Source organism: Microcebus murinus, chromosome 4 (assembly GCF_040939455.1).
Source record: "Microcebus murinus isolate Inina chromosome 4, M.murinus_Inina_mat1.0, whole genome shotgun sequence".
In the NCBI taxonomy this organism is placed as follows: Eukaryota; Metazoa; Chordata; class Mammalia; order Primates; family Cheirogaleidae; genus Microcebus; species Microcebus murinus.
The window spans coordinates 9,904-36,084 of NC_134107.1; the positions used below are offsets into that span (position 1 = coordinate 9,904).

Sequence of the window (26,181 nt, forward strand, 5' to 3'; positions counted from 1 at the left end):
TGCCTTGTGAGAAAGAAAAGAAAAAGACAGATGTAATCAGAGGAACAATGGGAAGAAATACAGCTGCTAGACAATAATACACATTATATCGGGCTTGGCAAACTTCCGCCCATGATCTGTTTGTGTAAATAAAGTTTTATTGGCAAACAGCCACATCCATTCATTTACATATTGCCTGTGGCTGCCTTTGCTACAACAGGAGAGTTGAGTGGCTCCGATGAGACGGCATGACCCCCAAAGCCTCAGCTATTTACTAACTAGACCTCTGCAGAAAACATTTGCTGGCCCCTGTACTATGACGACAATATGTAACTGTATATTAGCATATTATGTATTTGCAGCACGTACAGTTGGTCCTTAAATAGCTCAGATGTGAACTCCATGGGTCCACTTGTACATGGATTTTTTTTTTCAATACAAATTACACTGACTGTGTCAGCCTCTCCTGCCTCCCCCTTCTGCCTCGGCACCCCGAGACAGCAAGACCAACCCCCCCACACACACTCAACGCGAAGACCATGAAGATAAAAACCTTCATGATGATCCACTTCCACTTGATGAACAGGGAACATATTTTCCCTTCCTCTTGATTTTCTTAATAACATTTTCTTTCCTCTAGCTTACTTTATTGTAAAAACATAGTATACAATACATACAACATACACAATATGCATCGATCAACTGTTTATGTTATCGGTAAGACTTCTGGTTAACAGTAGGCTATTAGTATTAATAGTTAAGTTTGGGGGGGTGGTTAAAAGTTATATGTGGATTTTTTGCCCCAGCAGGGGGGTTGGGTGCCTCTAAACCCTGGGTGGTTCAAAGGTCAACTGCGTTTATCCACTAATACATAATTATATAATGTAAAATGGTAAAATAGGCCGGGTGTGGTGGCTCACATCTGTCATCCCAGCACTCTGGGAGGCCTAGGCAGGAGGGAGGATTGCTGGATGCCAGGAGTTCAAGATCTGGCTAGGGAACATGGTGAGACCCCATCTCTATAAAAAAAAATTTTTTTTAATTAGCCAGGTCGGGTGGCGCATGCCTGCAGTCCCAGCTACTTGAGAGGCTGAGGTGGGAGGATGGCTTGAGCCCAAGAATTCAAGGTTGCAGTGAGCTATGACCAAGCCACCGTACTCCAGTCTGGGCAACATAGTGAGACCTAGTCTGTAAATAAAATAATAAAATAAATTGGTAAAATAATTACTATTATAACACATGTTGAGTGCTTACCATGTACTGGGCACCAAGCTAACTAAGCTTTTCTGCCTATACGATTGCATTAAATCTGTTCAACAACTCATTGCGTCAGGACATTATTATTATCATATAGTTGATTAAAAGCTGGACTCTTGGAGCCAGACAGCCTAGGTTCAAGTCCCACCTCTGTCTCTTGAGGGGTGCAAGACCTCAAACACCGGACCTCTCTCTGTCCTGGTTTCCTCTTTTATACACCACCAGCCCAGCCCTCGGGGCATCCAGAGGATGAACTTAACTGATGCAAAGGAGGTGCCTGGCATATTGCAGAATTCTTGTTACCATGATTGTCCTTATCTTATAGATAAGGAAACTGAGGCACAGGGAGGTGAAGCCCCAGGCAGCCATAGCTGCCAGAAGGAGGGAATCTGGCCAAGCTGGGAAGAGGGTGAGGAAAACCAGCAACCATGGAGCTCATGAGAGGCAGACCCCGAATACCGCCCTTGGGGACTTGTGCCTGCCTGCCTGTCACCTCACCTCACTTGGACAATGGACCTCAGAGCGGTCAGAAGGCGGGGACCTGCTGGCCGGCTGCCAGGGACAATGAGGGGCTGCTCTTCCGTTCCCCAGGGAGGGGAGGAAGGCCACTTCAGCTTGAATGGAGGAAGCTGAGACAGTGACAGCCCTATCATCACAGAGCCTTGGAGGAGTTCAAAGAAGTGGGTGGGGCTGGGAGGGGACAGGCCATTGTTACTGCCACTGGTGCACTGCTAACGCAGCTGGACCAATTTGGGGTGAGGTGGGCTCACGCCATTGTCAGCGTGTCCGGGCTTCAATGCCACCTGTGCACTTGCTTCTGGCTGCCAAGACAGGCCCCAGAGAGGTAGGAAGGAGCAAGTGAAGTAGCTTCCTGCCCCTGGGACCCGAGTCCACCTCCTGGGATCGGCCGGAAGGGCCTTTTCTCGGTGTCACCTCCAGCAAGGCGGTCGCTTGCTTCAGGCCGCGATCACCTGGTTCCTACCCTAACCCCCTTAGGGCACTTTCCACCATATCCCAGCCTCAGGGTAAGGCCAGGGCCTCGCCAGAGGCCCAGACTGCTCGCTGTGACCTCAGCTGCCCCAGGTACACCTTGGTTATCTCCTGGGGAAGAAACCTCTCTAAGCAGAATGCCCCCACACAAGCTTGCCATGAAATTTAACTCCTTTAGGGAACACCGAAAGATTTTTCACTAAAAGGGAAGAAACTCGCAGAGCAAGGAAAGAAGTGAGGGAGGAGAAAGAAAAGAAGGGAACAGCCACTAAACAGCACACAGACAGACTCAATCACCACTGTCACCACTAATAATAGGAATATCAGAGCAGAATTTTTTTTTTCTTTTTGGCCACCTGAGAACCTGATTTCTCCTTGTGGAAATGACAAAGTGATGTGTCCACCAAACCTTCTCCTCCATGGACTAAATTTCTCAGTCTCCCCTGCAGTTATGTGGACCAGGGGTACTGTCTCCTTTCTCCCAAAATCCACTCTTCCATCCTTCATTACCATTCCCAGTGGAGGCTGACTTGTGTGGATGGCCTCACTGGGCTCCTGGCTCTCTGGCTTCCAGTTGGCTTTGTACAGTGGGGAGACATGGCCGGAGATTTGGGACAGGCAACGATATGGAGGCATTTATTCTGCCAGCTTCCTCCCGCCATCTCTGTTTTGGTAAGGGCCCACTCATGTAAACAATCTCTTAATTTGATTTTTGATGTCTGTCTTCTGTTCCCTACAAGGACCCTCACGGATACACCATGGAACAAAATTCCAGTCCACAGAATGTAGATGGAAGTGAGGTTCGCTACTTCTAGGTGTGGCCCCTAAAAACCTCCTGTGTGAGCCCTCATATTCTCTTTTCCTACAGGCCGATGAAGTGAAGGACTTTAAGTTCTTAGGGGATGGTGGAGGCGCAAGATACATTCTTACTGTGCTAAGCCACTGCAGACTGGGGGTTGCTTGTTACAGCAGCTAGCGCAGCCTCATACACCTTTAACAGGACTACTCTTCCCCATTCAGAGAAGTTGGCTCCACCCCTAACTCCAGAGAGTCATGTGACTCAAGCCTAAGCCAATCAGGGCACTCTCCGTTCTTCACCTCCCATTTCCCCACAGAGTGATTGGTTCTGGCATGGCCACATGATCCCGGCAACAGCCAATCAAAAGCAAGAAAGTATTTACTGAGAATTCTGGGAAGATGGCTGGGTGAGCAGGAAGAATCTTTTCTTTGGCTATGATCCGGGGAGGACTGACAGGCTGGGGCTGCAGCCAAGTCGCGGAGAATGGAGCCAACCACAAAAAGTAGAGCCCAGCAACAGAAACTGAGGCCTGATGATGTACTCCAATCCCTGGATCCAGAGAAGCCTGGACTCTTCAGTCCCATGAGCCAATGAAATCCCTTCTTCTCGCTTTTAAGCCCCTTTGAGTTTTCTGCCCCTGGCAACCAGTTTTCTGCCCAGCCCTCACCATATGCCAGGCACCCCGACCTCACAGCACGTCCGCAGGTAGATATTTTTATTTTAACTCCAATTTTACAGGCAAGGAAATTGAGGCCTTGTAAATCACCCAGAAGCCCCCTAGTAGGAAATGCTCAGCAGAAGAGTATGCTTGGGGATTGCGTGCGTGAGTCTGTGTAGATGGGATTGGGCTGGAGGTCAAGAAACTGGATCCCAGTCCCCAAACCAGCATTTTCTGTGTGACCTCAAGAGTGCCAATTAACTCTCCCCACCCTATAATAAAACAGAAATTAAAGCCCTCCTCCCTCTCCTCTTGATCTCAGAGGGTCGACAAAGCGAGGCAATGGTTAAAAGGTGCTTTGAAGGAAAGGCTGTCAACTCATTGTTGCTATTGTTGTTCATAAATGGCCACTGTTGACTTGGTTCCAGAAACCCTGGGGGCTGTCCAGTGACTCTCTTGGCCAGAATTCCAAAGACCATCTGTGGCAAATATGTCCTCCAGACCACATACCATTGGCAGGATCGCAAGCTGTTTTCCTCACCCAGAAAACACAACCAGAAAAGGAACAGAGATAGAGAGAGGGGAGAGGGAGGGAAAAAAAAATCATGCCAGCTCAAAATATCCTTCAGTCTGATCAATGATTTCCATCTCCACAGCCACTATCCCAGCCCAAAGCACGCTGTCTCTTCCCTGAAGGAGGGCAATCATTTCCTAACCGGCCTCATGGCTCTCATTCTTGCCCTGTTCCAACCCATTCTCTACACAGTGGCCAGTGGGGCCACTCAAAGACATAGTATCATTGTACGGCTGCTTCAGTGGCCTGACGGTACCTTTAGGATAAATAAAGCATCTGCCACAGGGCCTTTGCACAGATAGTTCCCTTTGGCCAAAACATCTTTCCCACTCTTCCCACTAAAGACTCAGTTTACCACCGCTTCCATGGGGGAGGTTGTTTTACATGCTCCTCCTACAGCAAGCTGAACGTGGCTCTCTTTGCAGGGCGTATAGCATCTTTAATTGTACGTTAAGTAGCAATGGCTATTTATGTGTCATCCTTGCCAGACTGTAAGCTCCATGAAAGCGATGATTGCATCTGTTATGTCCATTGCTATAACCCAGTGCCTAGTGTACATAAATGGCACCCAATAAATGTTTGTGGCTTGACAGGTTGAGTATGAAAACAGACCACATAAAAGGAGGTAAAAGTTAAATAGTCAAAGAGATTGTCCTGCAAATCAGTGGGGCAAGGGTGGACTGTTAAATACATAGTGCTGGGACAATTCTCATGGAATAGAAAGGAAATTGGACCTCTACCCCACACCATACATAAAAGTCAATCCCTGGCTGGGCATAGTGGCTCACACCTGTAGCCCTAGCTACTTGGGAGGCTGAGGTGGGAGGATCACTTGAGCCAGGGAGTCTGAGGTTTCGGTGTGCTATGATGATACCACTACACTCTAGCTTGGGCAACAGAGATCCTGTCTCAAAAAAAAAAAAAAAATCAATCCCAAGCTGATTAAAGACATACAGTGAACAAAACTGTAAAACTTTCAGAAATAAGATAAAATATATCCATTGCCTCAGGGTAAAAGCGATTTTCTTAAATAAGATACAAAACCCACAAACTCTCAAGGAAAAGATTTCTAAAACCAACCACATTAAAATTAAGCACTGCTGTTGATCAAAAGACATTATTTTAAAAAATCAAAAGGCAAGCAAAGAGAAAATATTGCACAGCTTTTAATGATAAAGAACTGATTTCAAGAATATATAAGATCACCTACAAATCAGTACTTTTTTTTTTAAACAGAGTCTCACTCTGTTGCCCTGAGTAGAATGCCATGGCATCAGCCCAGCTCACAGCAACCTCAAACTCCTGGGCTCAAGCGATCCTCCTGCCTCAGCCTCCCGAGTAGCTGGGACTACAGGCATTCACCACCATGCCCGGCTAATTTTTTCTATATATACTTTCAGCTGTCCAGATAATTTCTTTCTATTTTTAGTAGAGACAGGGTCTTGCTTCTTGCTCAGGCTGGTCTCAAACTCCTGAGCTCAAACCATCCGCCTGCCTCAGTCCCTCAGAGTGCTAAGACCACAGGCGTGAGCCCCCATGCCTAGCCTCAAATCGGTACTTTTTTAAAAACAGTAACCCAATAAAAAATAGAGCAAGAAGAGGTGCCTTATAAAAGAGGAAACTTGAATAGCCAATAATACATCAAAACATGTTCGCCCTCATTTGTAACCAGGGGACAGAAACTAAAATCACAACAAGGTACCAATCATCACATACTCACGAGAAAGGCTACAATTTTAAAATCTGAAAGTACCAAGTGTTGGTGAGGATGTGGAGCAACGTGACTGCTCACTCACTCCTGGCAGGAGTGTCAATTAGCACAAGCTCTTTGGAAATTCCTTCGGCAGCATTTAGTCAAGTTGACGCCGCTACACATCTTAGCACCCAGCAATTTTGCAGAACCCTGTGCCTCAGGGACATTCCTGCACGCATGCACCGAAATCCACAAGCCACCAGCAACGCTGCTCACGACAGCGCCCCAAAGGGAAGGGATTCATGTCTGTCACCAGCGAACACACACAGGAACCATGTGGCGACCACGAGGTGGATGAAATCTCACAAAGGTAACGGTGAGCCGACAAAGCAAAGCACAAAACAATTCGTATCGTATACATTGATTCACGCACGGTTCAAAACCACGTAACATTTAGCTACATACGGCGCTTTGCGATGCATGTCTAGGTGGTAAAGCCACAAAGGAAAAACAAGTGGATGGTTCCCATAAAATCCTCACTGGTGGCTCCTCCAGGAGAGAAAGAAGGGCCATTAGGGGGACAGGCACAAGGGACAATCTGAGATGGTGACATCGTGGTGCTCTTGATCTGGTTAAATGGGTGTGCCTTTCATGGTCAGTCTTGAAAATGTTCACGTATGTTCCTGCACTCTTCTGTGTGTGTGTGTGTGTCTCTCTATGTGTTCATTTCTCTCTCTCTCACTGTCTCTCTACTGTCTCTCTCTCTCTCTCACACACACAGCATCAACTAAAGACTAAACAAAATAAGCCACATACACCAAAGGATGGTTTATGCAGAGAAACAGACAAGGCGGCAAATACCCAGACAGAAAATGAAAAGATAACACAGACACAGGAAATGAAAGGGACGAGGAGCTGGCCAGAAGGCGAGGGTAAGGAAATGAGAACTGGGGAGACATAAAAAAAAAAAAAAAGAAAAAGATGATCAAGGGTAATGGGAGAGGGGGCAAGATACAAGAAGGATTATTCTCTCTTTTCTTTCTGTTTCTCTCTTTTCTTTCTCTGTATTTTCCTTCTTCCTTCACCTCCCGCCATCTTTGTGTCTCTGTCTCTTTCCCTCATCATTGCCCTCCTTAAACTTCCTCCAGTTCTTTCCTTCCCCTTCCCTTCCCGCTCTCTCTTTCCCCTTCCACTTTTCCTTCTCTCTCTCCCTCTTCTTTCTCTTCCATCTTCCCTACACACTCACACACACTCACACACACACACTCACACACACACACACACACACACACACAATCTCTCTGCCCCAACACATTTCCCTCAAGCACTACTCTGTACCAGGCACGGTGCTAAAGAAAGAGGAAGGTCCTGGCCTGGGGACATGGGACCGTGTGGCCCACAGTGGTTACGCCTGCCCAGGACGCCTCGACCAGCCAGGCCCAGGCAGGGGCCTGCGGGCCGCCTGCCACTCTCCCCCTCATTAATTTCACTATCAAACACTCCCAGCACCACAAGTTGTAGGACTTATTTATTAAATATTTAACTAGGAGAAACCCAGCTGAGATGAAACCTCTCATTTGTGGCCGCCCCGGGAGAGAAGAACACGGCTGCTGCTGGGATGAGCCAGACTGGTGAGCAGGACCCAGGAGCCCCGAGCGGGAGACAGGTGGGGGGTGGCCCCCAAGCCCGGGCGGGGAGACCCGGAAATGAGGGGAGCTGGGCGCTCTCACGGTCTCACTGGGATGCCCGGAGTCTTTTAGCCAGCGGAGGGGAGTTCGCAGACCCCCCAAACCAGAACAGGCAATCCATGCAGACAGAAGACGACTGACTAGCAGTTGCCAGGGACTGTGGGGGTGGGAGGGGGGATGGGGAGTACAGGGTTTCCACTTGGGGTGATGAAAATGCCTTGGAACTAGAGAGAGGTGATGGCTGCACAACAGTTTGAATGTACCAAATGCCACCCAACTGTACACTTTAAAATGGTTAATGGCCAATTTTCTGTTATGTGAATTTTATCTCAATTTTTTTTGAGATAGAGTCTCTCTCTCTCTCTCTCTCTCTCTCTCTCTCTCTCTCTCTCTCTCTCTCTCCCTGTTGCCCAGGCTGGAATGCAGTGGCATGATCACAGCTCACTGCAGCCTCCAACTCATGAACTCAAGCAATCCTCTCATCTCAGCCTCCTAAGTAGCTGGGACTACAGGCATGAGCCACTAACCCAGCTAATTAAAAAAAGATTTTTTTTTTTTTTAGAGACAGGGTCTTGTTATATTGCCCAGGCTGGTCTTGAACTCCTAGGTTCAAGTGATCCTCCCACCTTGGCCTCCCAAAATGCTGGGATTGCAGGTGTGAGCCACTGTGCCCAGCCTTACCTCAATTTAAAAAAAGAAAAGAGAAAAGAAAAACCCACGGCACAATCCATTTTTAAAAAAGAGTTTTGTTTCCTTCACTCCAACTATTAGATCTAAGGCTGCTGACCTCATCTTAAAAAATTAACACTTATGTACGTAGGGAGTGTTTGCCGTCAATGTTCCAGGCACTCCGCTCAGAACTTTGAATCATAACATCTTTTACTCCTCACAGCCTTGGGAGGGAGGTGCCAGCAGGTGTCTGATTTTACAGAGAGGGAACTTGGGGCTCAGAGAGGGTAAGTGGCTTGCCTAAGGTCACACAGCTCTAATCCACTCTACCTGCTTAATCACCTGGTGAGGAGCTCTCAAAAATCCCCAAGCCCAGGGGCAGCCCTGGACCAATCTCTCTAGCATCTGTGGAGGTGGGGCTTGGGGCATCAGCATTTCTAAAGCTTCCAGATGATTCCAAGGGGCAGCCAAGATCACTTGGGGAATCTTGTTGAGATGCAGATTGGGATTGAGCAGGTCTAGGGTAGAGGATGAGATTCTACATTTATAACAAGGTCCCTGGAGGCGCTGATAACGTAGGTTCAGGGACATCAGCAATAAAATGTTCTAGATCTGCACCACCCAGTCTCAGGGCCACTGGGCCACACACTGAAATTGTGGACTTCAAATGTGGCCAGGGCAACTGAGTGATGGACTTTTTCACTGTACTTAATTTGTAAATTCCAACAGCCACATATGGCTGGTGGCTGCCTTCCTGGGTGGCTCACGACTAGTCAACCTCAGGGAAAAAAAAGAAAGAAAGAAATGCACATCAGGCAGGTTAGGGAAAAAAATTACATCCTAGAACTTTAATTACATAACCTAGAGCCTTCAAAACAACCCAGAGCTCGCCCCCTTGGCCTGTGTCTTTAAATGACTGACCCAAGACCTGGGGCTAAGGTTGAGAAAACACCCTGGTGTACAAGGAAGGAATTAGAACTCACTTGGGTCCTCCACCTCTCCTTTCCTGCTCACCTGCTTGGGGCCCCTCACCTGTCCCCTGGGGACTCCCCCAAACCAATCCCTGCTTCACCCCCCCCCAAGACAGAACCATCTGGCTCTCCCCACACCAGCCCCTCACCTTGCGTACTTCCCAGATCACCCTGAATCAAGCCCACACTCCCCTCAGGTCTCCTCCTGGCTCAGGTTTTCCGGTGTTACCCCTGCCTCAGTGGATTCCAAGGCACGGCCAAGATCGCCTGGGAGATCTTTACTTTTGAGCTGTAGAACTTGCCACGCTTCAACTCTGTCCTTTACCTGTTTGTCTGGTCTTGGTCTGTCTCCCTCCCCACCTAGAACGTCAGCCACGCCAGGGAATTTTGTCTGTCTGGGTTTCATCTGTGTCCAGCGCTCCTACCAAGAAGGAAACCGAGAGCTTCTGCCACTTGCTGAGCATTTGCTATGTGCCAAGCACAGCGTTTCACGTTCACCATCCATTTAATCCTGACAACATCCCTGGGAGGACAATATTACTCTGCCCATTTTACAGATAAAGAAACTGAGGGTCGTTGAGGTTAAGCGGCTTCCCAAAGGCCACACCCCTGACAGAGAGAAACCCAGTCCTGGCTGACCTCAGACTGTGTCCCTTAAACCCTGCCCCATTTTTGTTACGGGAAACAGAAAGTACAGGTGTGCGGGGGTGGGGAGGCGGGGAGAGGTTATTACTCCATTTCCTTTAGAGGAAAAGAAAATCCTCGTGGTGGTTCACAGAGCCCAGAACTATCTGCCCTTGTCACCTCCCCGCCCTCACTTCCTCCCACTCGCTTGGCACATAGTAGGTACTCAAGAAACATTTATGAATGAATGAATGAATGCACCTCTCCCCCTCCCGTCTCTCAGTTGATATACGCTGCAGGGATCTGTCTGCTGTACACGCCCAAGACCAGCCCCAGGTGTGGGGACTGAAGGGAACACAGAGCCACGGTCCACCCCAGCAGCGCTGGCCACGCCAGCAGCCCAGAGAAAGTGAGGCACGATTTAAAAACTGGGTAACAGAAGGAGAGAGAGAGAAGGGGAGGCCGCCGCAGCTTTCATTCCAACATTTTCCAACTCTGGGTGAGATTTCCTTCTATATACTCATCTATATTTACATCAACGAATCTGTCGGTAGCCTGTTGCTGATCGTGTAGGATCTAAAGTTCACAGAAAGCTGCCTTCCACACCCAGCCAGGAAGAGAAACTGTAAATTAAATTTAAGTCACCCAAAAACCCTAAAGCCACCCACTCCCCTTGGAGAAGCCTGTGACATTTTTTACATCGGGATTTCTCAACCTTGACGTTATTGACATCTCGGGCTGGATCGTTTTTACTGGGGGGGGGCTGCCCTGTGCATTTTAGGATGCTTAACTCACCTCCCTGGCTCCCACCCACCAGGATGACAGTGGCACCTTACACCCGCCACCCCCGCATTCGTGACAACCCAAAATATCTCCAGACATTGCCAAAAGTACCCTGAGGGGTAAACTCACCCCCCAGTTCAAAAGCACTGCTTTTTTTGAAAAAATTCAAACCCATTAACTGTTCTTTCCCTGTCCCTTGTCACCAACATCCTGAATAGACCAGTCACCTGGTCTCAAAGTCCCTTCTGCAGAGTCCAAGAAAGCAGCAACAACAGAGTTTCCATCATGAACTCGGAGTGCCGCGTGTAGACCGTCAGGACGTTGGACAGGGACTCACAGCCAAAGATGTCCGCTGCGCTGTTATTTATGATGGCAAAACAAACAAAGAACGAGAGTTGGCTACGTGAAGTGTCACACATCCATAAAGTGGAATGTCGTCCGATATTAATAGTCTTTTCTGTGCCTGCCGCCAACCCATATAGCACCACCGCGTGAATGTAAACAAGATGCCCCTTTCTCAAGTTGTTAGGCCCATCTGTCAAAAACTGTCATAATATCTTCATTTTGTTAGAACAGGATACCGAAGCTTCCATCAGCTGGGGCACTGAAACTATAAAAATGCAGCTCTATGGTGCCTGCAACATGTGATACGCCACCCTTGTGCAGTATACAACCTGCGCAACTGCACGTGGCGACCCTTATTTTTTCGAAGATACTTAGTGGCGTGGAAATACATGCTCACAAAGATTTATATCCGCAAAAAGGCACGGGATGAAATACATGAACACACGTCTTCGGAGATTCTTTCTGGGTGAGGGGGTATAACACGTTTTGTATTCTTTCTTGGACTTTAGCCCTGCAGTCCCCAACTCCCAGGCACCAGTCCGTGATCCGCTGGGAACCGGCTGCAGGTCGGGAGGTGAAGGGCAAGTGAGTGAGCAGAGCTTCATCGGTCTTTACAGCCGCTCCCCGTCACTGGCATCGCCCCATAAGCTCCGCCTCCTGCCCGGTCAGCGCTGGCATCAGACTCTCACAGGAGCGCGGACCCTACTGTAAGCCGTGCACGCGGGCGACCTAGGTTGTGGTTGCTTATGAGAACCCAATGCCCGATGATCCGGGGTGGAGCTGAGGCGGTGATACTAGCACTGGGGAGAGGCTGCAAACACAGACTGTCATTGGCAGAGAGGTCTGACTGCACGATGAATGTCACACACAGGCTTGGATCATCCCGAAACCATCCTCCCCCTCCCCGGTCCATGGGAAAATTGTCTTCCATGAAACCGGTCCCTGGTGCCAAAAAGGTTGGGGACCGCTGCTTTGGATGTTCCATAAATGCAGGGGAGAGAGGCCTCTTGGAGGAGGTGACTTTTTGGCTGAGCCCTGAATGAAGAGCAGGAGCTAGCCACAGCAGGCCCGGAGGGACGGTGATGCAGGTAGAGGGAACAGCCCGTGCCGAACAGAGGGGACGCAGACGAGCTGGGTGTGAGCTAAAACGGTCAGTGGGGCTAAGGCACAGTAGAATGGGTAGAGAATGGACGAAATGGGCTGACAAACAAAACAGGGACCAGATCAATGTGGGGCACTACAGGACCCTGTGACATCAGTAATCTGCAATCTCTGCCTAGTGGGTTAAGAGTCTGGGGTATTTCCCCAGCCTGCTTGGAAGAGAGATATTCCACGAGTCCACCACTACACACTGTCCTACCCACTGTCCTACCCTACCCATCCACCTACCCACTGATGCAGCGAAACCCAAGGAATTCCACTTTCAGCCCTAGCGCTGAAACAAACCAAACCAGGTGTTCCCAGTGTTTTAATAATCTCTGCCAACAAACCTTGTTTATTTTCTTCACCATTCCTCAATTACATACTTAGGTGTGAAAGAGTGAAGGAACTCTAGGGGCATGAGAGGGAGGTAAGTCACTGTCTCCTACCCTCAAGGAGCTTCCTAATTAGGGAGGTAAAATGTAAACAATCTGACTGATATTTACAAAACCAAGCAAGACTAATCTGACACCGGAAAAGGCACAAGTAGGATGGTGAGCAGAGAGACTTGGTCAGTCCCAAGTTGATCAGAATACAACATCAGACAGACCCAAACATGGACACACACCCTTTTATGTGCAACGTCCACCCATCCACTCACCCATTCAATCATCCATCCATCCACCCATCCATCCATCCATCCACCCATCCATCCATCCACCCACCCATCCATCCATTCACCCATCCATCCATCCATCCACCCATCCATCCATCCATCTATCCACCCATCCACCCATCCATCCATCCATCCATCCATCTATCCACCCATCCACCCATCCATCCATCCATCCATCCATCCACCCATCCAACCTTCCATCCATCCATCCACCCATCCATCCATCCATCTATCCACCCATCCACCCATCCATCCATCCATCCACCCACCCATCCATCCATCCACCCATCCATCCACCCACCCATCCATCCATCCACCTGCTTGTCCACCCACCTATATAACCATCCACCTACCTATCCAATCACACATACATACAACATCCATCCTTCCTTCCTTCCTTCATCCCATCCATTCACCCACTCACCCACACATCTATCCAACCAACCATCCGTCAATTCACCCATCCATCCACCCAGCCATCCAACACTAACTGCACGGGATGCCCCCATCCCCCGCTAAATCACAAGCATCCCTCCACGATCGATAACTTAAAAGACTGCACTGCGATTAGGAACAGACCAAACGGTCAAACGTTTGCGTCCTAACAACTCTTCCAAAGATAATTCAAGCCCATGAACCTTTCTGACTCTTTGTGCCAGACCCAAGCACGCCACGTCCTTGTGAGACCCTCACGGGAGCGAGCCTGGCCTCGCTGCTTTCAAGTATTTGAGATCTGCAAAGATGGTGCTCTTGGGGAGAGAAGGTAAGGTTGGTTGGGAGAGAGCATGGTCAGAGGAAGGGGAAACTGAGGGCAGACTGAGGCACAGGGAATGGGAGAGGAAGCCAACTAGGAACGTGGATAAAGGACTGCCTTGGCATCGTGGAATTCTAGTCCAGGCAGCCAACAAGACCCTGTGATTATTTTCCCTTTGGCTCATATATTGGAGCAATACTGGTTGAGCCGACCATTCGGGAGGGTGGGTTAGCAATATAAATGCCAAAGAATGACAGAGATAGAGTGAGTCGAAAGCCTCGGCGAGAAAGGGCAGGAAATTAACACTACGGCAGCACCTACTGTGCGCCATTCCAAGCATCGGGTCAAAGAAGCCCGAACGCGGCCACCTACGTAAGTCTATCCAACGACCCACCCTTCCGTGTATATATAAGCACACACAGTGCTCACCGAGTGCCAGGCAGCATTCTAAAGTATCATATATATTAACTCATTTAATCTTCCAAGATAGGCTATTAGAATCCCTATTGGACAGACTGGGAAACTGAGGCACAGATCACCTAAGTGACTTGCACAAGGTCCCACAGCCAGTAAACCAGCCGCGTCGGGATTCGAACCTCGGCCACCTGGCTGCAGAGAGCTGAGGCTCTCGACTCAGCCATGCTGCTCCTCTCTACAACCATTATCAATGGCCACTGTCGAAACCACAGGCTCTGACTTTTGGAACACAAGCAGGAACAAGGGCTATCTGGGTGACCCAGCCCTCAGCGAGAACGATGAGTAGATTGCGAGATGGCTCAGCCTCTTCCTGTCTGGTGGCCGGCGTCCCACAGGTGCGGGTGAGTCACAGCTGATTCTAGCTCGCGCCGGATTCTCAAGCACTCAGACTAGAACGAACACCTTCCATTCATCCACTCAAAATTACCTATTCATCACAGTAAATACTGTTCATGACAGCGAACAAACAACCTCCCCTACACTGGAAGCATCTCACATGCCCATCACCCAGGAAAACAGATAAATAAATGACTGTATTGTCACAAAGTGAAATAGTATACAGCAGAGAAAAACAAGTGACCACCAGCTACACACAGCAGCAGAGATGAATCTTAGAAACTTACTGTTGAGGCCGGGCACAGGGGCTCACGCCTGGGAGGCCGAGGCAGGAGGATCCTAGCATTCTGCGAAGCCGAGGCGGGAGGACCACTCAAGGTCAGGAGTTCGAAACCAGCCTGAGCAAGAGAGAGACCCCATCTCTACTAAAAATAGAAAGAAATGAATAGGCCAACTAAAATTAGATAAAGTTAGCCGGGCATGGTGGCACATGCCTGTAGTCCCGGGTACTTGGGAGGCTGAGGCAGGAGGATCGCTGGAGCCCAAAAGTTTGAGGTTGCTGTGAGCTAGGCTGATGCCACAGCACTCTAGCCTGGGCAACAGAGTGAGACAGAAAGAAAAGGAAAGAAAGAAGAAAAGAAAGAGAGAGAGAGAGAGAGAGAGAGAGAGAGAGAGAGAGAGAGAAGAAAGGAAGAAAGGAAGAAAGGAAGAAAGGAAGAAAGGAAGAAAGGAAGAAAGGAAGAAAGGAAGAAAGGAAGAAAGGAAGAAAGGAAGAAAGAAAGAAAGAAAGAAAGAAAGAAAGAAAGAAAGAAAGAAAGAAAGAAAGAAAGAAAGAAAGAAGAGGAAGGAAGGAAGGAAGGAAGGAAGGAAGGAAGGAAGGAAGGAAGGAAGGAAGGAAGGAAGGAAGGAAGGAAGGAAGGAAGGAAGGAAAGAAACTCACAGCTGAGTGAAGAAAACTAGTGCAAGTCCCAGAAGATGAAAAAGTTTAGAAACACAAGGAAAGTTAAATTTATAATATTAAAGTATATATAAATATATGGTAACACATTTCCCTTCTTAAAAAAGCAAGGAGTAAGACACACACAATGCAAAAGGGTTGCCTCTGGGGGAAGGGGGTGAGGGAGGGGCGGGCAGAAAAGGCCGGCGTGGAGGCTACGGGGAGAAGTTTATTGGTCCGTTCTAGTTGGGTGTTTCTCGAAGGGTGCTCCCCTTTAAGGGGAGACCTGCAGCCTCAGCACCGCCTGGGAACTTGCTAGAAAAGCAAATTGGCAGGCTCCACCCTCCTGAATCAGAAACTCTGGGGGTGAGGTCCAGGCACCTGTGTTTAAAGGGCCCTCAGGTTTGCACGCCCCAGTGTGAGCAGCTCCTCCCTACGGCAGGGACCGCCAATCCCGCAGGGTGGGGGGGGGGTGCGGGGATCACTTTGAGGACCAGCGTTCTAGCTCTTGGCCGAGGCGGTGGGTCCACCATGGTTTCCATACATCATTAAAATAAATAAGTCCAAATCGGCAAAGGGAGAGACACTACGGACGGTGCGGTGTGAACCTGGGGTAGGATTAAGGTAACGTTCTGTTAACCTGAGGTGCAAGAAAACACCCCCAGATTACGTATTCAGCCCCTGGAGGTACCAGGAGACAGAATGGGGACCAACACAGCCTTTGTCCTTAGGGGAGTCTAAAGTCCTTTGGTTTGTCTACTTTTTACAGAGTGACTATATTATACACGCCACGAGCTCTCTGGGCAACGTAGCTTTTAAACTTCCCATCGTTCCTTGGACATAGAACTACTGTCCCCATTCTACAGATGAGAAGACCGAGGCTCCACCACGGGAGCTGAGATCTGCAGCCAGGGTGGCCTATTCCCAAGCCCTGTGGCTTCCCCTCCACCCTGTATCGCCTCCCCTCCTCTTTCCTTCCTTCCGGCCTCCACTCCTGGTGCTGCCACCAGTACAGACCACCCCCCAAGCCCATTATTTTTAATAAAGAAAATAAAAACGGTGAAGAGGATAAAAGAACACATCAGGCTCTGGAAGGTCAGAATATAGACCTAGTTATAGGTCCGCCCCGATGTCTTATTTAAGACAAAGCCATCCATTTATTCTTTTTTGAGACATGCTTTGTTGCCCAGGCTAGAGTGAGTGCCGTGGCATCAGCCTCGCTCACAGCAACCTCCAACTCCTGGGCTCGAGCAATCCTCCTGCCTCAGCCTCCCGAGTAGCTGGGACTACAGGCATGTGCCACCATGCCCGGCTAATTATTTCTATATATTTTTAGTTGGCCAATTAATTTCTTTCTATTTATAGTAGAGACGGGGTCTCGCTCTTGCTCAGGCTGGTTTCGAACTCCTGACCTCGAGCGATCCTCCCGCCTCGGCCTCCCGGAGTGCTAGGGTGACAGGCGGGAGCCACCGCGCCCGGCCATCCATTTATTCTTGAGAATGAAAAGGGAACATCCAGACTTCACTCTCCTGCAAACCCTGCTTGTATAAAAGGACTTTAAAAACTGGTCTGAAATTACACAGTTTTTAGACATGCGCCTAAAATGAGAACAGGACGTAAGGCGGTGAATATTATTTCCTGGCAGGTGAGCGACTAAGTTTGGTTTCCCTTCGTGGCTCCAGGGCGGGGACCTGCCTCTCTCGAGCCCTGTCATTTGGGGGCCGGAGGTGGCGGACACTAATTCCTAATCGCACGCACGTGCAGCCGGAGCGCCCCGCACCTTCCGGGAAGACCCACGGCCGTGCCCAGCCTGAACCGCAGATTAAAGCCACGCTGGACTCAAGCAAGACGACAAAACTTGATCCGGACTTAACTCGGGCATTTCCCTTCATAGCGCGGATTGCTTCTTGTATTAGCGGCCTTCAAGGCGCCTTCCAAAACCACTGCTCATGCCACTAAAAGTCCCAGCTTTCCAGAGGAGAAAAGCGATGGACTCTGTCCCCTTTTCTGATCACTGGCACCATCTTTTTTTGTGCGCCTCCTCTCTCTCTCTCTCTCTCTCTCTCTCTCTCTCTCTCTCTCTCTCTCTCTCTCTCTCTCTCAGGTGTTAGGAAGTCACCCCTAGTGTGACCCACATCCCGATTTGCCCAGGACCGATGAGTTTCCAGAGACACTAAAACCAGGACAGTCCCAAACCCGGATAAATCGCCACCCCACCCAGACACGAGGTAGTAATGAATGCCCAGTGGGTTTTTAAAACCCAAGCTGCCACGCACACCTGCCTGGTCCCTCTGCGGGAGTGTTCTTTGCCTTCTCCGTTCTCCCAGGGAGCGAGGGAGAAGGAAGACGGGGGTTCAGGGGGCAGGATGGGGCAGGAGGAGGGGACCTGAGTTCTAACCCAAAAGCTCAGTTCTGTTGAGCTCGCAGCAGACACTTGGGCAGGCGAAGAAGGGGTCCCGAGTCTGTGGTCCCCACGTTGGGCGGGACTCTGGCCTACTCTGGAAAAGGGGGCAGGGCGTGGTAGCAGGAAAACTAATTACATACTCTGAAACTCCCTCTCCTTGTCACCCACTAAGGGAGGGACCAAGGGGGTGGGGAGGAAGAGAATTAATTTTATCTTAGACCGAAGGGAATAGAAAAATAGGTCAAGTGGGCATGATTTTTTTTTTTTTCCCCCTGAAAGCTTCCAGAGAGAACAGAGAATGCAAAAATCGTCCGAGGGTTGCTTTAAAGACTCCCACACTCAGGTTAAGAAACCCACACCGGCCAGTCGCACAGGGGCCCGTCGCTCCCGCTCCTACCCAGGGAGCCCCGTTTCTAGCCAAAGTTGCCCCCTCCGAGGAAAGAGAGAAAACAGAGCAGCAGGAACACGTCTGTGGCCACCTCACCCTGTCCGATCTCAGAAGCTAAGCAGGGTCGGGCCTGGCTGGTACCTGGACGGGAGACACAGTGTGACTTCCCGGCATCGTGGCTTTTGTATTTCGGGGTTTTCTCTGTGCTGACTGTTCTCCATGCATGACTCCATTTCAAGCCCTGAAAGCTCTCCAAGGGAGTGACTGTCAGAGGCAGTATCTCCATATGCATGTGAGGAAACGGCTCCAGTGGGCAGGATGGCGTGGCTGGCCAAGGACTCGAACCCTGGCCTGTGTGACACAGAGTCTGGGGCACTTTTCCTCTGCCCTCCGCCCTCTTTCCGGGCAGGCGCCATCCGGCCCCTTTCCCAAGAGCTGAGTTGGCATTCTCAGAAATGCGTTACCAGCCGGGCTCTTAGGCTCGGGCTATCTCTGGATTTGATCCACCTTCCCGGGGGTGCCTTCTGTTATTGAAGAAGTGCATATGTGTGCTCACTCCGGGGGGGCAACAGCGAGGGAGGACACACGCCCCGAGCATGCAATAGAAGCCCCCCACCCCCTGCAGCAAGGCTTCCTTCTCAAAGCGCTGCCCCATCTGCTCAAGGGCCAACCTCTCAGAAATCGGCATTGGTCCGATAACCTCACGAACATCCTCCCAACCTCGTTCACCTAAAACCCCCCAAACACCTACAACATTGGCACAAGGGGCAGATGAGACGTTATATGACTTAGCTAACAGGCGAAGACAGACGTTTTTTGTAATTCATTCAACAAACGCGCATGGGGTGCCTGCCTTGTGCGGCCCAGTGGAGTTGCAGTGGCAAAGAACAGGAGCATGGCATGGGCCCCCTGGCCTCGGGGCTTGATTTTCTTACTGGCGAGGGGCAGGACCCAGGCGCCCCACCCCAGAGACCCCCTTCTCTCTCGCCAGGGCAGACACATGGCTTCCAACAGGGTCCGCGATCATTCCCATTTCTCTGACTGGCATTTAACACAACCACTCCCGTCACTTTCTGCAAGTCCACACCCCTAACCCTGAACCCTCAAAGCCGGTGTGCTCTGCAGTTTAGAACTTGGGGCTTTCAGAAGGATAACAGAGATGGGGACGTAAAATGGTGCAACCACTTTGGAAAACTTTTATCATTTTAATTATAAAATTAAACATACCCCTGCTGCACAACTCGGCAATGCCACCCCTGGGTATTTATTTACCCAAGAGAAAGGAAATGTCATGTCCTCGATGTTCCCACTCAAACCCACCCACCCGTGTGCTGGGAGCGGCTCTGTTCACAATCACCCAGACCCAAAACATCCCAGTGGCTTGGCGGCTGGGAAAAATGGGTGAATTAACACCGGTCCACGCACACCACGAAACACCACTCAGCGCCCAAAAGGAACAAACTAGGGACACACGCAACGACGCCAATGACTCTCAAAGCCCGAGTGACAGAAGTCAGACTCAAAAGGCTACATACTGCGTGATTCTATTTATATGACCTTTTGCAAAAGGCAAAGCTACAGGGACAGAGAACAGACCAGTGGGTACAAGGGACTGGAGAAACGGGGGGTGCTGACTCAGAAGGGCGCCACGCGGATGTTCTGGGCTTGACAGAACTGCTCCCTGTCTTGATTCGGGTGGCGGCTGCACACCTGCCTGCATCTGCCAAAACGTACAGAACAGCATATAAAAAGGGCGCATTCTGCTGCCCATATAGTATACCTCGATAAACCCTATTTTTAAGAACAAGAAAAAAGGTCACAGGATGCCTCTACGACAGAACCTGGATACTCCGAGCACAGCCTGTGGACGAGAAGCACAGGGAAGCTAGTTGGAAAGACAGAAGCCCAGCCCCCGGCCCAAACCTGCTGGAGCAGAATCGTCATTTTAAGGAGACAATCCCGGCTCGCTTGAAAGTCTGAGCACGCCACAATCAAGAGTATCTAACGTTTTTTGCGGGCGGAACATACCAAAACATGCACCACGTGGGATCAGTTCAAACTGTACCTTAAGACTACACACACAAGTCAGTGCAGGTTAGGTTTCACCTCTAAATGAGCTCATCTTGTTGGTTTTTGGAGCGTTTTGGATTTTGGAATGGCGGATGAAGAACTGCACCCTTGTTGGGAAAAAAAAAAAAAAACTCGCAGTGGAAAAGCCAGGCTAAGTCTTACTTTGTGGAATTTCGCTCTTCTGGAAATACCAGCCAAATTGAGCTAACGCAAGAATCATGGGAGTTGTTCCATCCTACCTGCGTAAGTAGTACCTTCTAGAACATTCTACCTTTCAGGATGGGCCAACATACGATAACATGCTCCCACACACCCCCCACCACTCCCAGGGCTCCTTTTGCTTCCTGTGCGGACTATTTCTCTCTAAGGAGCCTTTCCTTACCAAAAGAAAAACCTGGAGGCATGCCAACCAGCCAGCGTCCGGTGTCAATGCGACTTCAGGTGTCTTGTTGAGATTCCTGCATACCGGGATGGAAAGCCGGAATCCCGGGTGCGGATCAGGAGACTTAAGCGTGACAAAACACAGACCTCCATCCATGGCTCTTGCAACGGTCCAGGTTTCTCTGTCGTGTTCGGTGGGAGACCTGCCACCTCGAGGAGGGCTGGAAAGATGACATTCACATGGGTGCCTGGTGGCCCATTAGGAGGGGCGAGTGGCACTGAGAGGTGGTGGGGGGAGCTCTAGGAAGGAAGGCTGGCAGATGCTTCTCACCGAGCTGACAGGCCTGAGCTCTCCGGAAGCCACCAGAGACCATCACGGCCATGTTCAGATCAGACTTGCAAGCCATGAAAACATGCAACCAAGGCTCGCGGTCAAGACGCATGGCTGCCTGGCGTGAGAAAAGGGCAGCCATGTAAATCTGAACTGTCAAAGACTTTCCTGTGGGGTTTTCTTACTTAGGAAGAGGAGGGGGAAATGAAATAATTGAGAACACTTAATTCTCACTGCTGGCTTCGAGCCTGACCCATTGGGGGATGGAAGACCAAGGAATCACAGTGGCAAATTTCCCATGAGTGTAGGGAAGGCAAAGCTGCACCCTCCGCCAGTGCGCCATGCCAGGACTTGCACTTGGAACTAACGCTCTCAGGCCGCCCTATGAACACACAGCCAAGTTCATGAAACATTCACTCACTCCTCCCTCCACGAGACAGGGAGGAACCTGCAACCCTTAGTAAGCATCATTTCCAGACACGTCCACTAAACGTGCATCAAAATGGATAGGCGCATTTCCACTCCTAGCCAAGAGAAATGCAGAGGGAAAAAAAAAAAAAAAACTTAGCAAAAGACATGTACAAAGAAATGTCCCTAATGACACCACTGGAAACTACCCAAATGACCGTCAACAGCAGAATGCATAAGTAGCTCGTTGTAGATTCACACAATAAAATACTACACAGCAATGAGAAGGAGCAACCTACAATTACTTGCAGCAATTGTGGGTAAATCTCACAGACAGGAGCAAAAGCAGCCAGGCACGAGAAAACGCACCATGTGATTCCATTTATATAAAGTTCAAAGAGAGGCGAGATGAATCTACAGACTTGGAAGTCAAGACAGCGGCCCCCTTGTCGGGGAGGGACTAAGTGAGAGGAAGAGGAAGGTTTCTGGGAGGAGCTGGCCGCATTCGGTTTCTTGACCCGAGAGCTATTTACTTTGTGAAAATCTAGGAAGCTAGATCCAACTTGTGTTCTCTCCTGTACATTTATTAGCTGTCATTCTAAAAATTCACAATAAAGTCCTTACACGTATACTTTAAAAAAAAAACAACTGCAGAAGTATTTTGGATAAAAGAGAGAAGTCAACGTTCTGTCCTGGTATCTTGACTCTGACACATGCCCCAGCCTGTCTCTCTACACTGGCCTGAATTCTTTCTGTAAAACTCCCCTCCTCCCTCGGCCTCTGTCCACCCCCCTCGCCCGCCCTCTCCCCACTACCCCCCAGAGAAAGCGCAGTCCTAGGTGACCCAGCTTGGCGACAGGGTGGGGGGTGGGGGGCTTTCCTTTCCAGAGTGGGACTGTGTAATGCCTTTACTACCTGGGGCCAGAGACAGAACAAAAACTGTCCGCAGCGAGCAAAATGCACAAACTCATCACTTCAGTGAGGAAGCCCTGAGCAAGCCGGCCAAAGAAAAGCTGAAGTATCACCCAACACCCCCAACTTGCCAGCACGTCTCCCCCACAATTCCTTCTTCCCAGGGGCTACTGCAGCACCCCCACCCCCATCGAGGCCCTCCGATCTGCAGGGCTGGGGCTGGACAGAGGTGAGCTAAGGACACAACCGGAGGACTCCCTGCCTCCTTCCTTTTCTCTTAAAAAGTCTCCAAACCCAGGCTCCAAGGAGGCAATCTAAAGGCATTCGCAACCCGGGCACCCCCGGAGCGGAGCGTGCCCCCTCGCCACCCTCCAAGCCCCCCACCACTCACTCCGCCAGGCGGGCAGAGGAATCGCACTCCAATGGGCCTGGGGCGGGAGGAATTTCTAACCTTAAGGACCAGGCTCTTCCTGAGATTGGGACTTAGACGGCAGAGACCTGGCTCCTGCCCTGGGTACCAGTGGAGATGCCATGGTTGTTGGGGTGAGCCGCCCCACAAAAGCACCTCTGCTGAGCCTCTCAATTTTCACCATCTTCAAAGTAGACTGTTTGCACAGTCCCAAGCCTCGGCACCCCCCGTGACAATGTCAGCCCCCAGAAGCCAAGAGCCTGGCTCCATTTTTGAGCCCCCAGAAGTGAATCCACCCACCAGCGCCCTCCCCAGAGAGCGGCCTGGTCCACTGAGCGCCCAGCCCTGTGCAGCGGGTGACAGGGAGACCGCACACAACCCCGATGGGGGGCCGAGTCCCAGGACCCATCCCGCCCTGTTCCTTTCTACACTGAGGGCAGCTGGTTGGCACCAAGCCGAGAAGCGGCACATTTGGGCATGGCACGGTGGCCAGCCAGCCTGGGGAGCAGGGTGTACCCCCCCTCTTGGAATCTGGGTCAGGCTTAGATAACTGCTAGAAAGCCCAACTAATGACCCCCCCCCCCCCCCCCCCCCCGCCTGCCTACATCTCAATAGACATTGGGCCCTCCTCGAGATTTATTTCAAACAGCCATAGATTTCAAGAAACCCAAGGGGCTCTGCATTTCCTCGGCCTCTCAGAGGAGGAAAATGTGGTCCTCACTTTCTTCCTCTGGGTCTTTGATTTAAAAAAAAAAAAAAAAAAAAGGCGTTCATTTACCTGCCAGAGACGCCCACACGGAGTCTGAGTCTCCTGGGGTTCCCTCCCGGCTCCCTAGGGTGGGAGCCGCTGAATCCAACCCCAGGCTCTAGGGTCCCCGAGAACGGCCCCGACAGCCCTGTCCCTGCCACGGAAACAGCGCACACTGGGTCCTCCCAGGCCCGGGGCCCACGGAAGGCACACGGGATCTGTTTCTCTACACCCCAAAAGATAACGAGGTGAGGTCCCCAATCAGCGGTCACAGGAAATGAAATCTTCAGACACCCAGGAGAATAAGGACCCCGCAGCCGTCGTCCCTGCCCGGTGCAGATCGGGTCAGAGGCCCACCCTGGGGTGGTGCTGGCTTCTCGGGCGTGAAGCCCACTTGGTCGCCCTCTCGCTCTCTCGGCCCGGGGAGCCCCCAGCGCCCTGGCCCAAAGGTGCGGCCCCAGCCCGCGAGGCCGCCCAGCTCGGGGGCGGCGCAGCAGCCCGGCCAAGGCGGCCCCGCGGCTGCCCTGCCCTGGCCGGGGAGCGCCCAGGCCCGGGACGGGTCCAGGCTCCTTCGGGACAACTCTGGCCCCTCCGCAGCTGGCGCCCAAGCCCCCGCCGGGGCGCCAGCACGGCCCCGCGGCCCGGCCCTCATTCCGGAGCCGGTTCTCAGGAGGGACCCGCCGGCCCCCGCCCTCCGCCCGGCCCGGCCCCGAGGCTCCGCGGCGGCTCAGCCCGGCCCGGCCCGGCCCGGCCCGGGGGCGGAGAGCCGGCCCGCGCCCCTCTCCCGGGCCTGGAAGACCCCCGGCTCCCATCGGCCCCGGTCTGCTCGCGCGGGGCGCGGGGCGCGGCGGAGGAGGGGAGGCGCCGCGCGGGGCTCGGGCAAAGGATATGGCCATTCGGTGATCTTTTTGGCGTATTTTCTCACCACGTTGTCCTCGCTGAAGAGGAAGAGCGACCGGTTGACGGTGAGGCAGTTCTGCCGGACGGGGATGGGGTTGTACAGTGCCATGGTCCGCGCCCGCTGCGCCATCGACTGCTTGTACATCCTTTGCGCCCCGGGCTGCCCGCCCTGCCGGCTGCCCCCGGCGCCTCGCCCGCCGCCGGCGCCCGCGACCACCCCGGCGGCCGCCCCGGAGCCTCCTCCGCCGTAGCGGCCCGGCGCGTCGTCCCCGAAGCGGGCCATTCTGCAAAGAGCAAAGGGTTACGCTGCGGCGGGCGCTGCGGAGGACGCCGCGGCCGCCGCCGACGCCGCTGCTGCCCGGGCCCGGAGCGCGGCGGCTGGAGCTGCGACTGGCGAGACGCTCCTCGGCCCAGCCCATCGGGCGGCGGCGGCCGGCGCCTCGGGTCGGGGGCTCAGGCGGCGGCTGCCCGGCCCGCGCCGGGGATCGCGGCTCCCGACATCTTCCCGCTGACCCCGGGGAGGAGGGGCGGGAGCAGGCGCGGGGGCGGGGCGCGGGGGCCGGCGGGGGAGGGGAGCGAGCGAGCGCGCGAGGCGAAAAATAACCGAGGAAGAAATCCAGGCAATCCCCGGTCCACCCACTCCGGAAAAAAAAAAAAAAAAAAAAAGAGTCAGTTAAAAAAAAAAAAAAAAAAAAACCAACGCACACCCCCCGTTTAAGACGCGAACGGTTTTAGCAAAAGGACGCCCCCCCGGGACGCAGCGGAGCCTCAAATTCCTCCGAGGTCCGGGCTAGGCTGGCATCTTGCAAAAGGAGTGCGCTCGGCCCATTTATAAAAAAAAGAAGAAGAAGAAGAAGAAGCTTTAAAAATAAAATAAATAAAAGCCAAGTCTCTGCTGGGGGGGGGGCAGGAGAGCAAAAAAAAATAATAATAAAAATCAATCAGAATGAAAATGCCCTCTTCTGTTTTGCCTGAGTTCCTAGACCTTAAGAACCCTGCTGGGAGATCTGTAGCTCCCCCAAAAGAAAACGGGATTAAAAGAATAGTCAGGGGGAAGGACAGAGGGGAGGGGGCGACGGGGCCGCTCCGGAGGGTTCTCAAGGAGTCTTCCAAGCGCAGGGTCCGGGGTTTTATAAAAAAAAAAAAAAAAATTATTTTTCTTCCTGAATCACTAGCGGCTGCCTGCTCAGCCGGGGGCAGCGTGAGTGTGCGTGCGTGCGCGCTGCGCCCCGCCGCGCCTCCTCGCGGGGCCCGATTGCAGCAATGAAATCCCGAAAAATTCCCCGCGAGCGGTGGGGGCGGGCGGCGAGCGCGGCGCGCCCCTCGGAGCCGCCGGGGAGTCGGTCGCTGCGGGTGCTGCAATGCCCCGCGCGTCCCCGCCCCCGCACCCTGACGCCTCCCCCTCCTCCTCCCCCTCCTCCTCCTCCTCCTCCTCCTCCTCCGAGGCTTTGCTGAAAGAAGACTGGGGTGGAAGGGGTGCGGGAAGAGGAAGGAAAGGGGGGAAAAAATAATGGGCGCAAAGGTCTGAAGCTCAGGCCAGCGGGGCTGCAAAGAGAAGCAATTGATGAGTTGAGCGGCAGAAAAGACCCACCCAGAGCGACACATGATGGCCCGCGACCAATCGCGGAGGCGCGGGGGGCCCGGGCCCCGCGGAGTTTGTGGGGGAGAGACGGGGGAAGAGGCGGGTGGCCGGGAGGCTGGGGTGGGGGTTGGGGGCGCAGTCGGGGCTGATCCCTGCTGCCCTGGGCGCAAAGCCCGTCCCGCTCCCCGGGCTCCACGTGGGTCGCGGACAGCCGGACGCTCGCGCGTCTTGGAAGTGGGCAGGGAAGAAAGTCCCCAGGCAGAAAGAGAAGGGAATTCGCGCCTAGGGGTGCAGCCGG

The 26,181-nt window shown here is 52.0% G+C and overlaps 1 protein-coding gene and 1 long non-coding RNA gene across 3 annotated transcripts; one reads left to right on the forward strand and one right to left on the reverse strand.

The window, feature by feature from the left end:
• Positions 1-3,644: 3,644 nt before the first annotated feature.
• On the forward strand, positions 3,645-10,274 carry LOC105885486 (uncharacterized). Of its 2 annotated transcripts, none has more exons than XR_012918868.1 (3): positions 3,645-3,730; positions 7,498-7,581; positions 10,186-10,274. It is a non-coding gene; the product is annotated as an uncharacterized LOC105885486 (long non-coding RNA). The 2 variants fall into 2 exon arrangements; XR_002222620.2 differs by lacking the exon at positions 3,645-3,730 and adding an exon at positions 6,800-6,882.
• A 13,854-nt stretch (positions 10,275-24,128) lies between these two features.
• CACNA1A (calcium voltage-gated channel subunit alpha1 A) lies at positions 24,129-24,830 on the reverse strand. Its single transcript, XM_076001225.1, has one exon. It carries the CDS (start codon positions 24,582-24,584, stop codon positions 24,129-24,131), a length of 456 nt encoding a protein of 151 aa, XP_075857340.1. The 5' UTR covers positions 24,585-24,830.
• Positions 24,831-26,181: the final 1,351 nt, after the last annotated feature.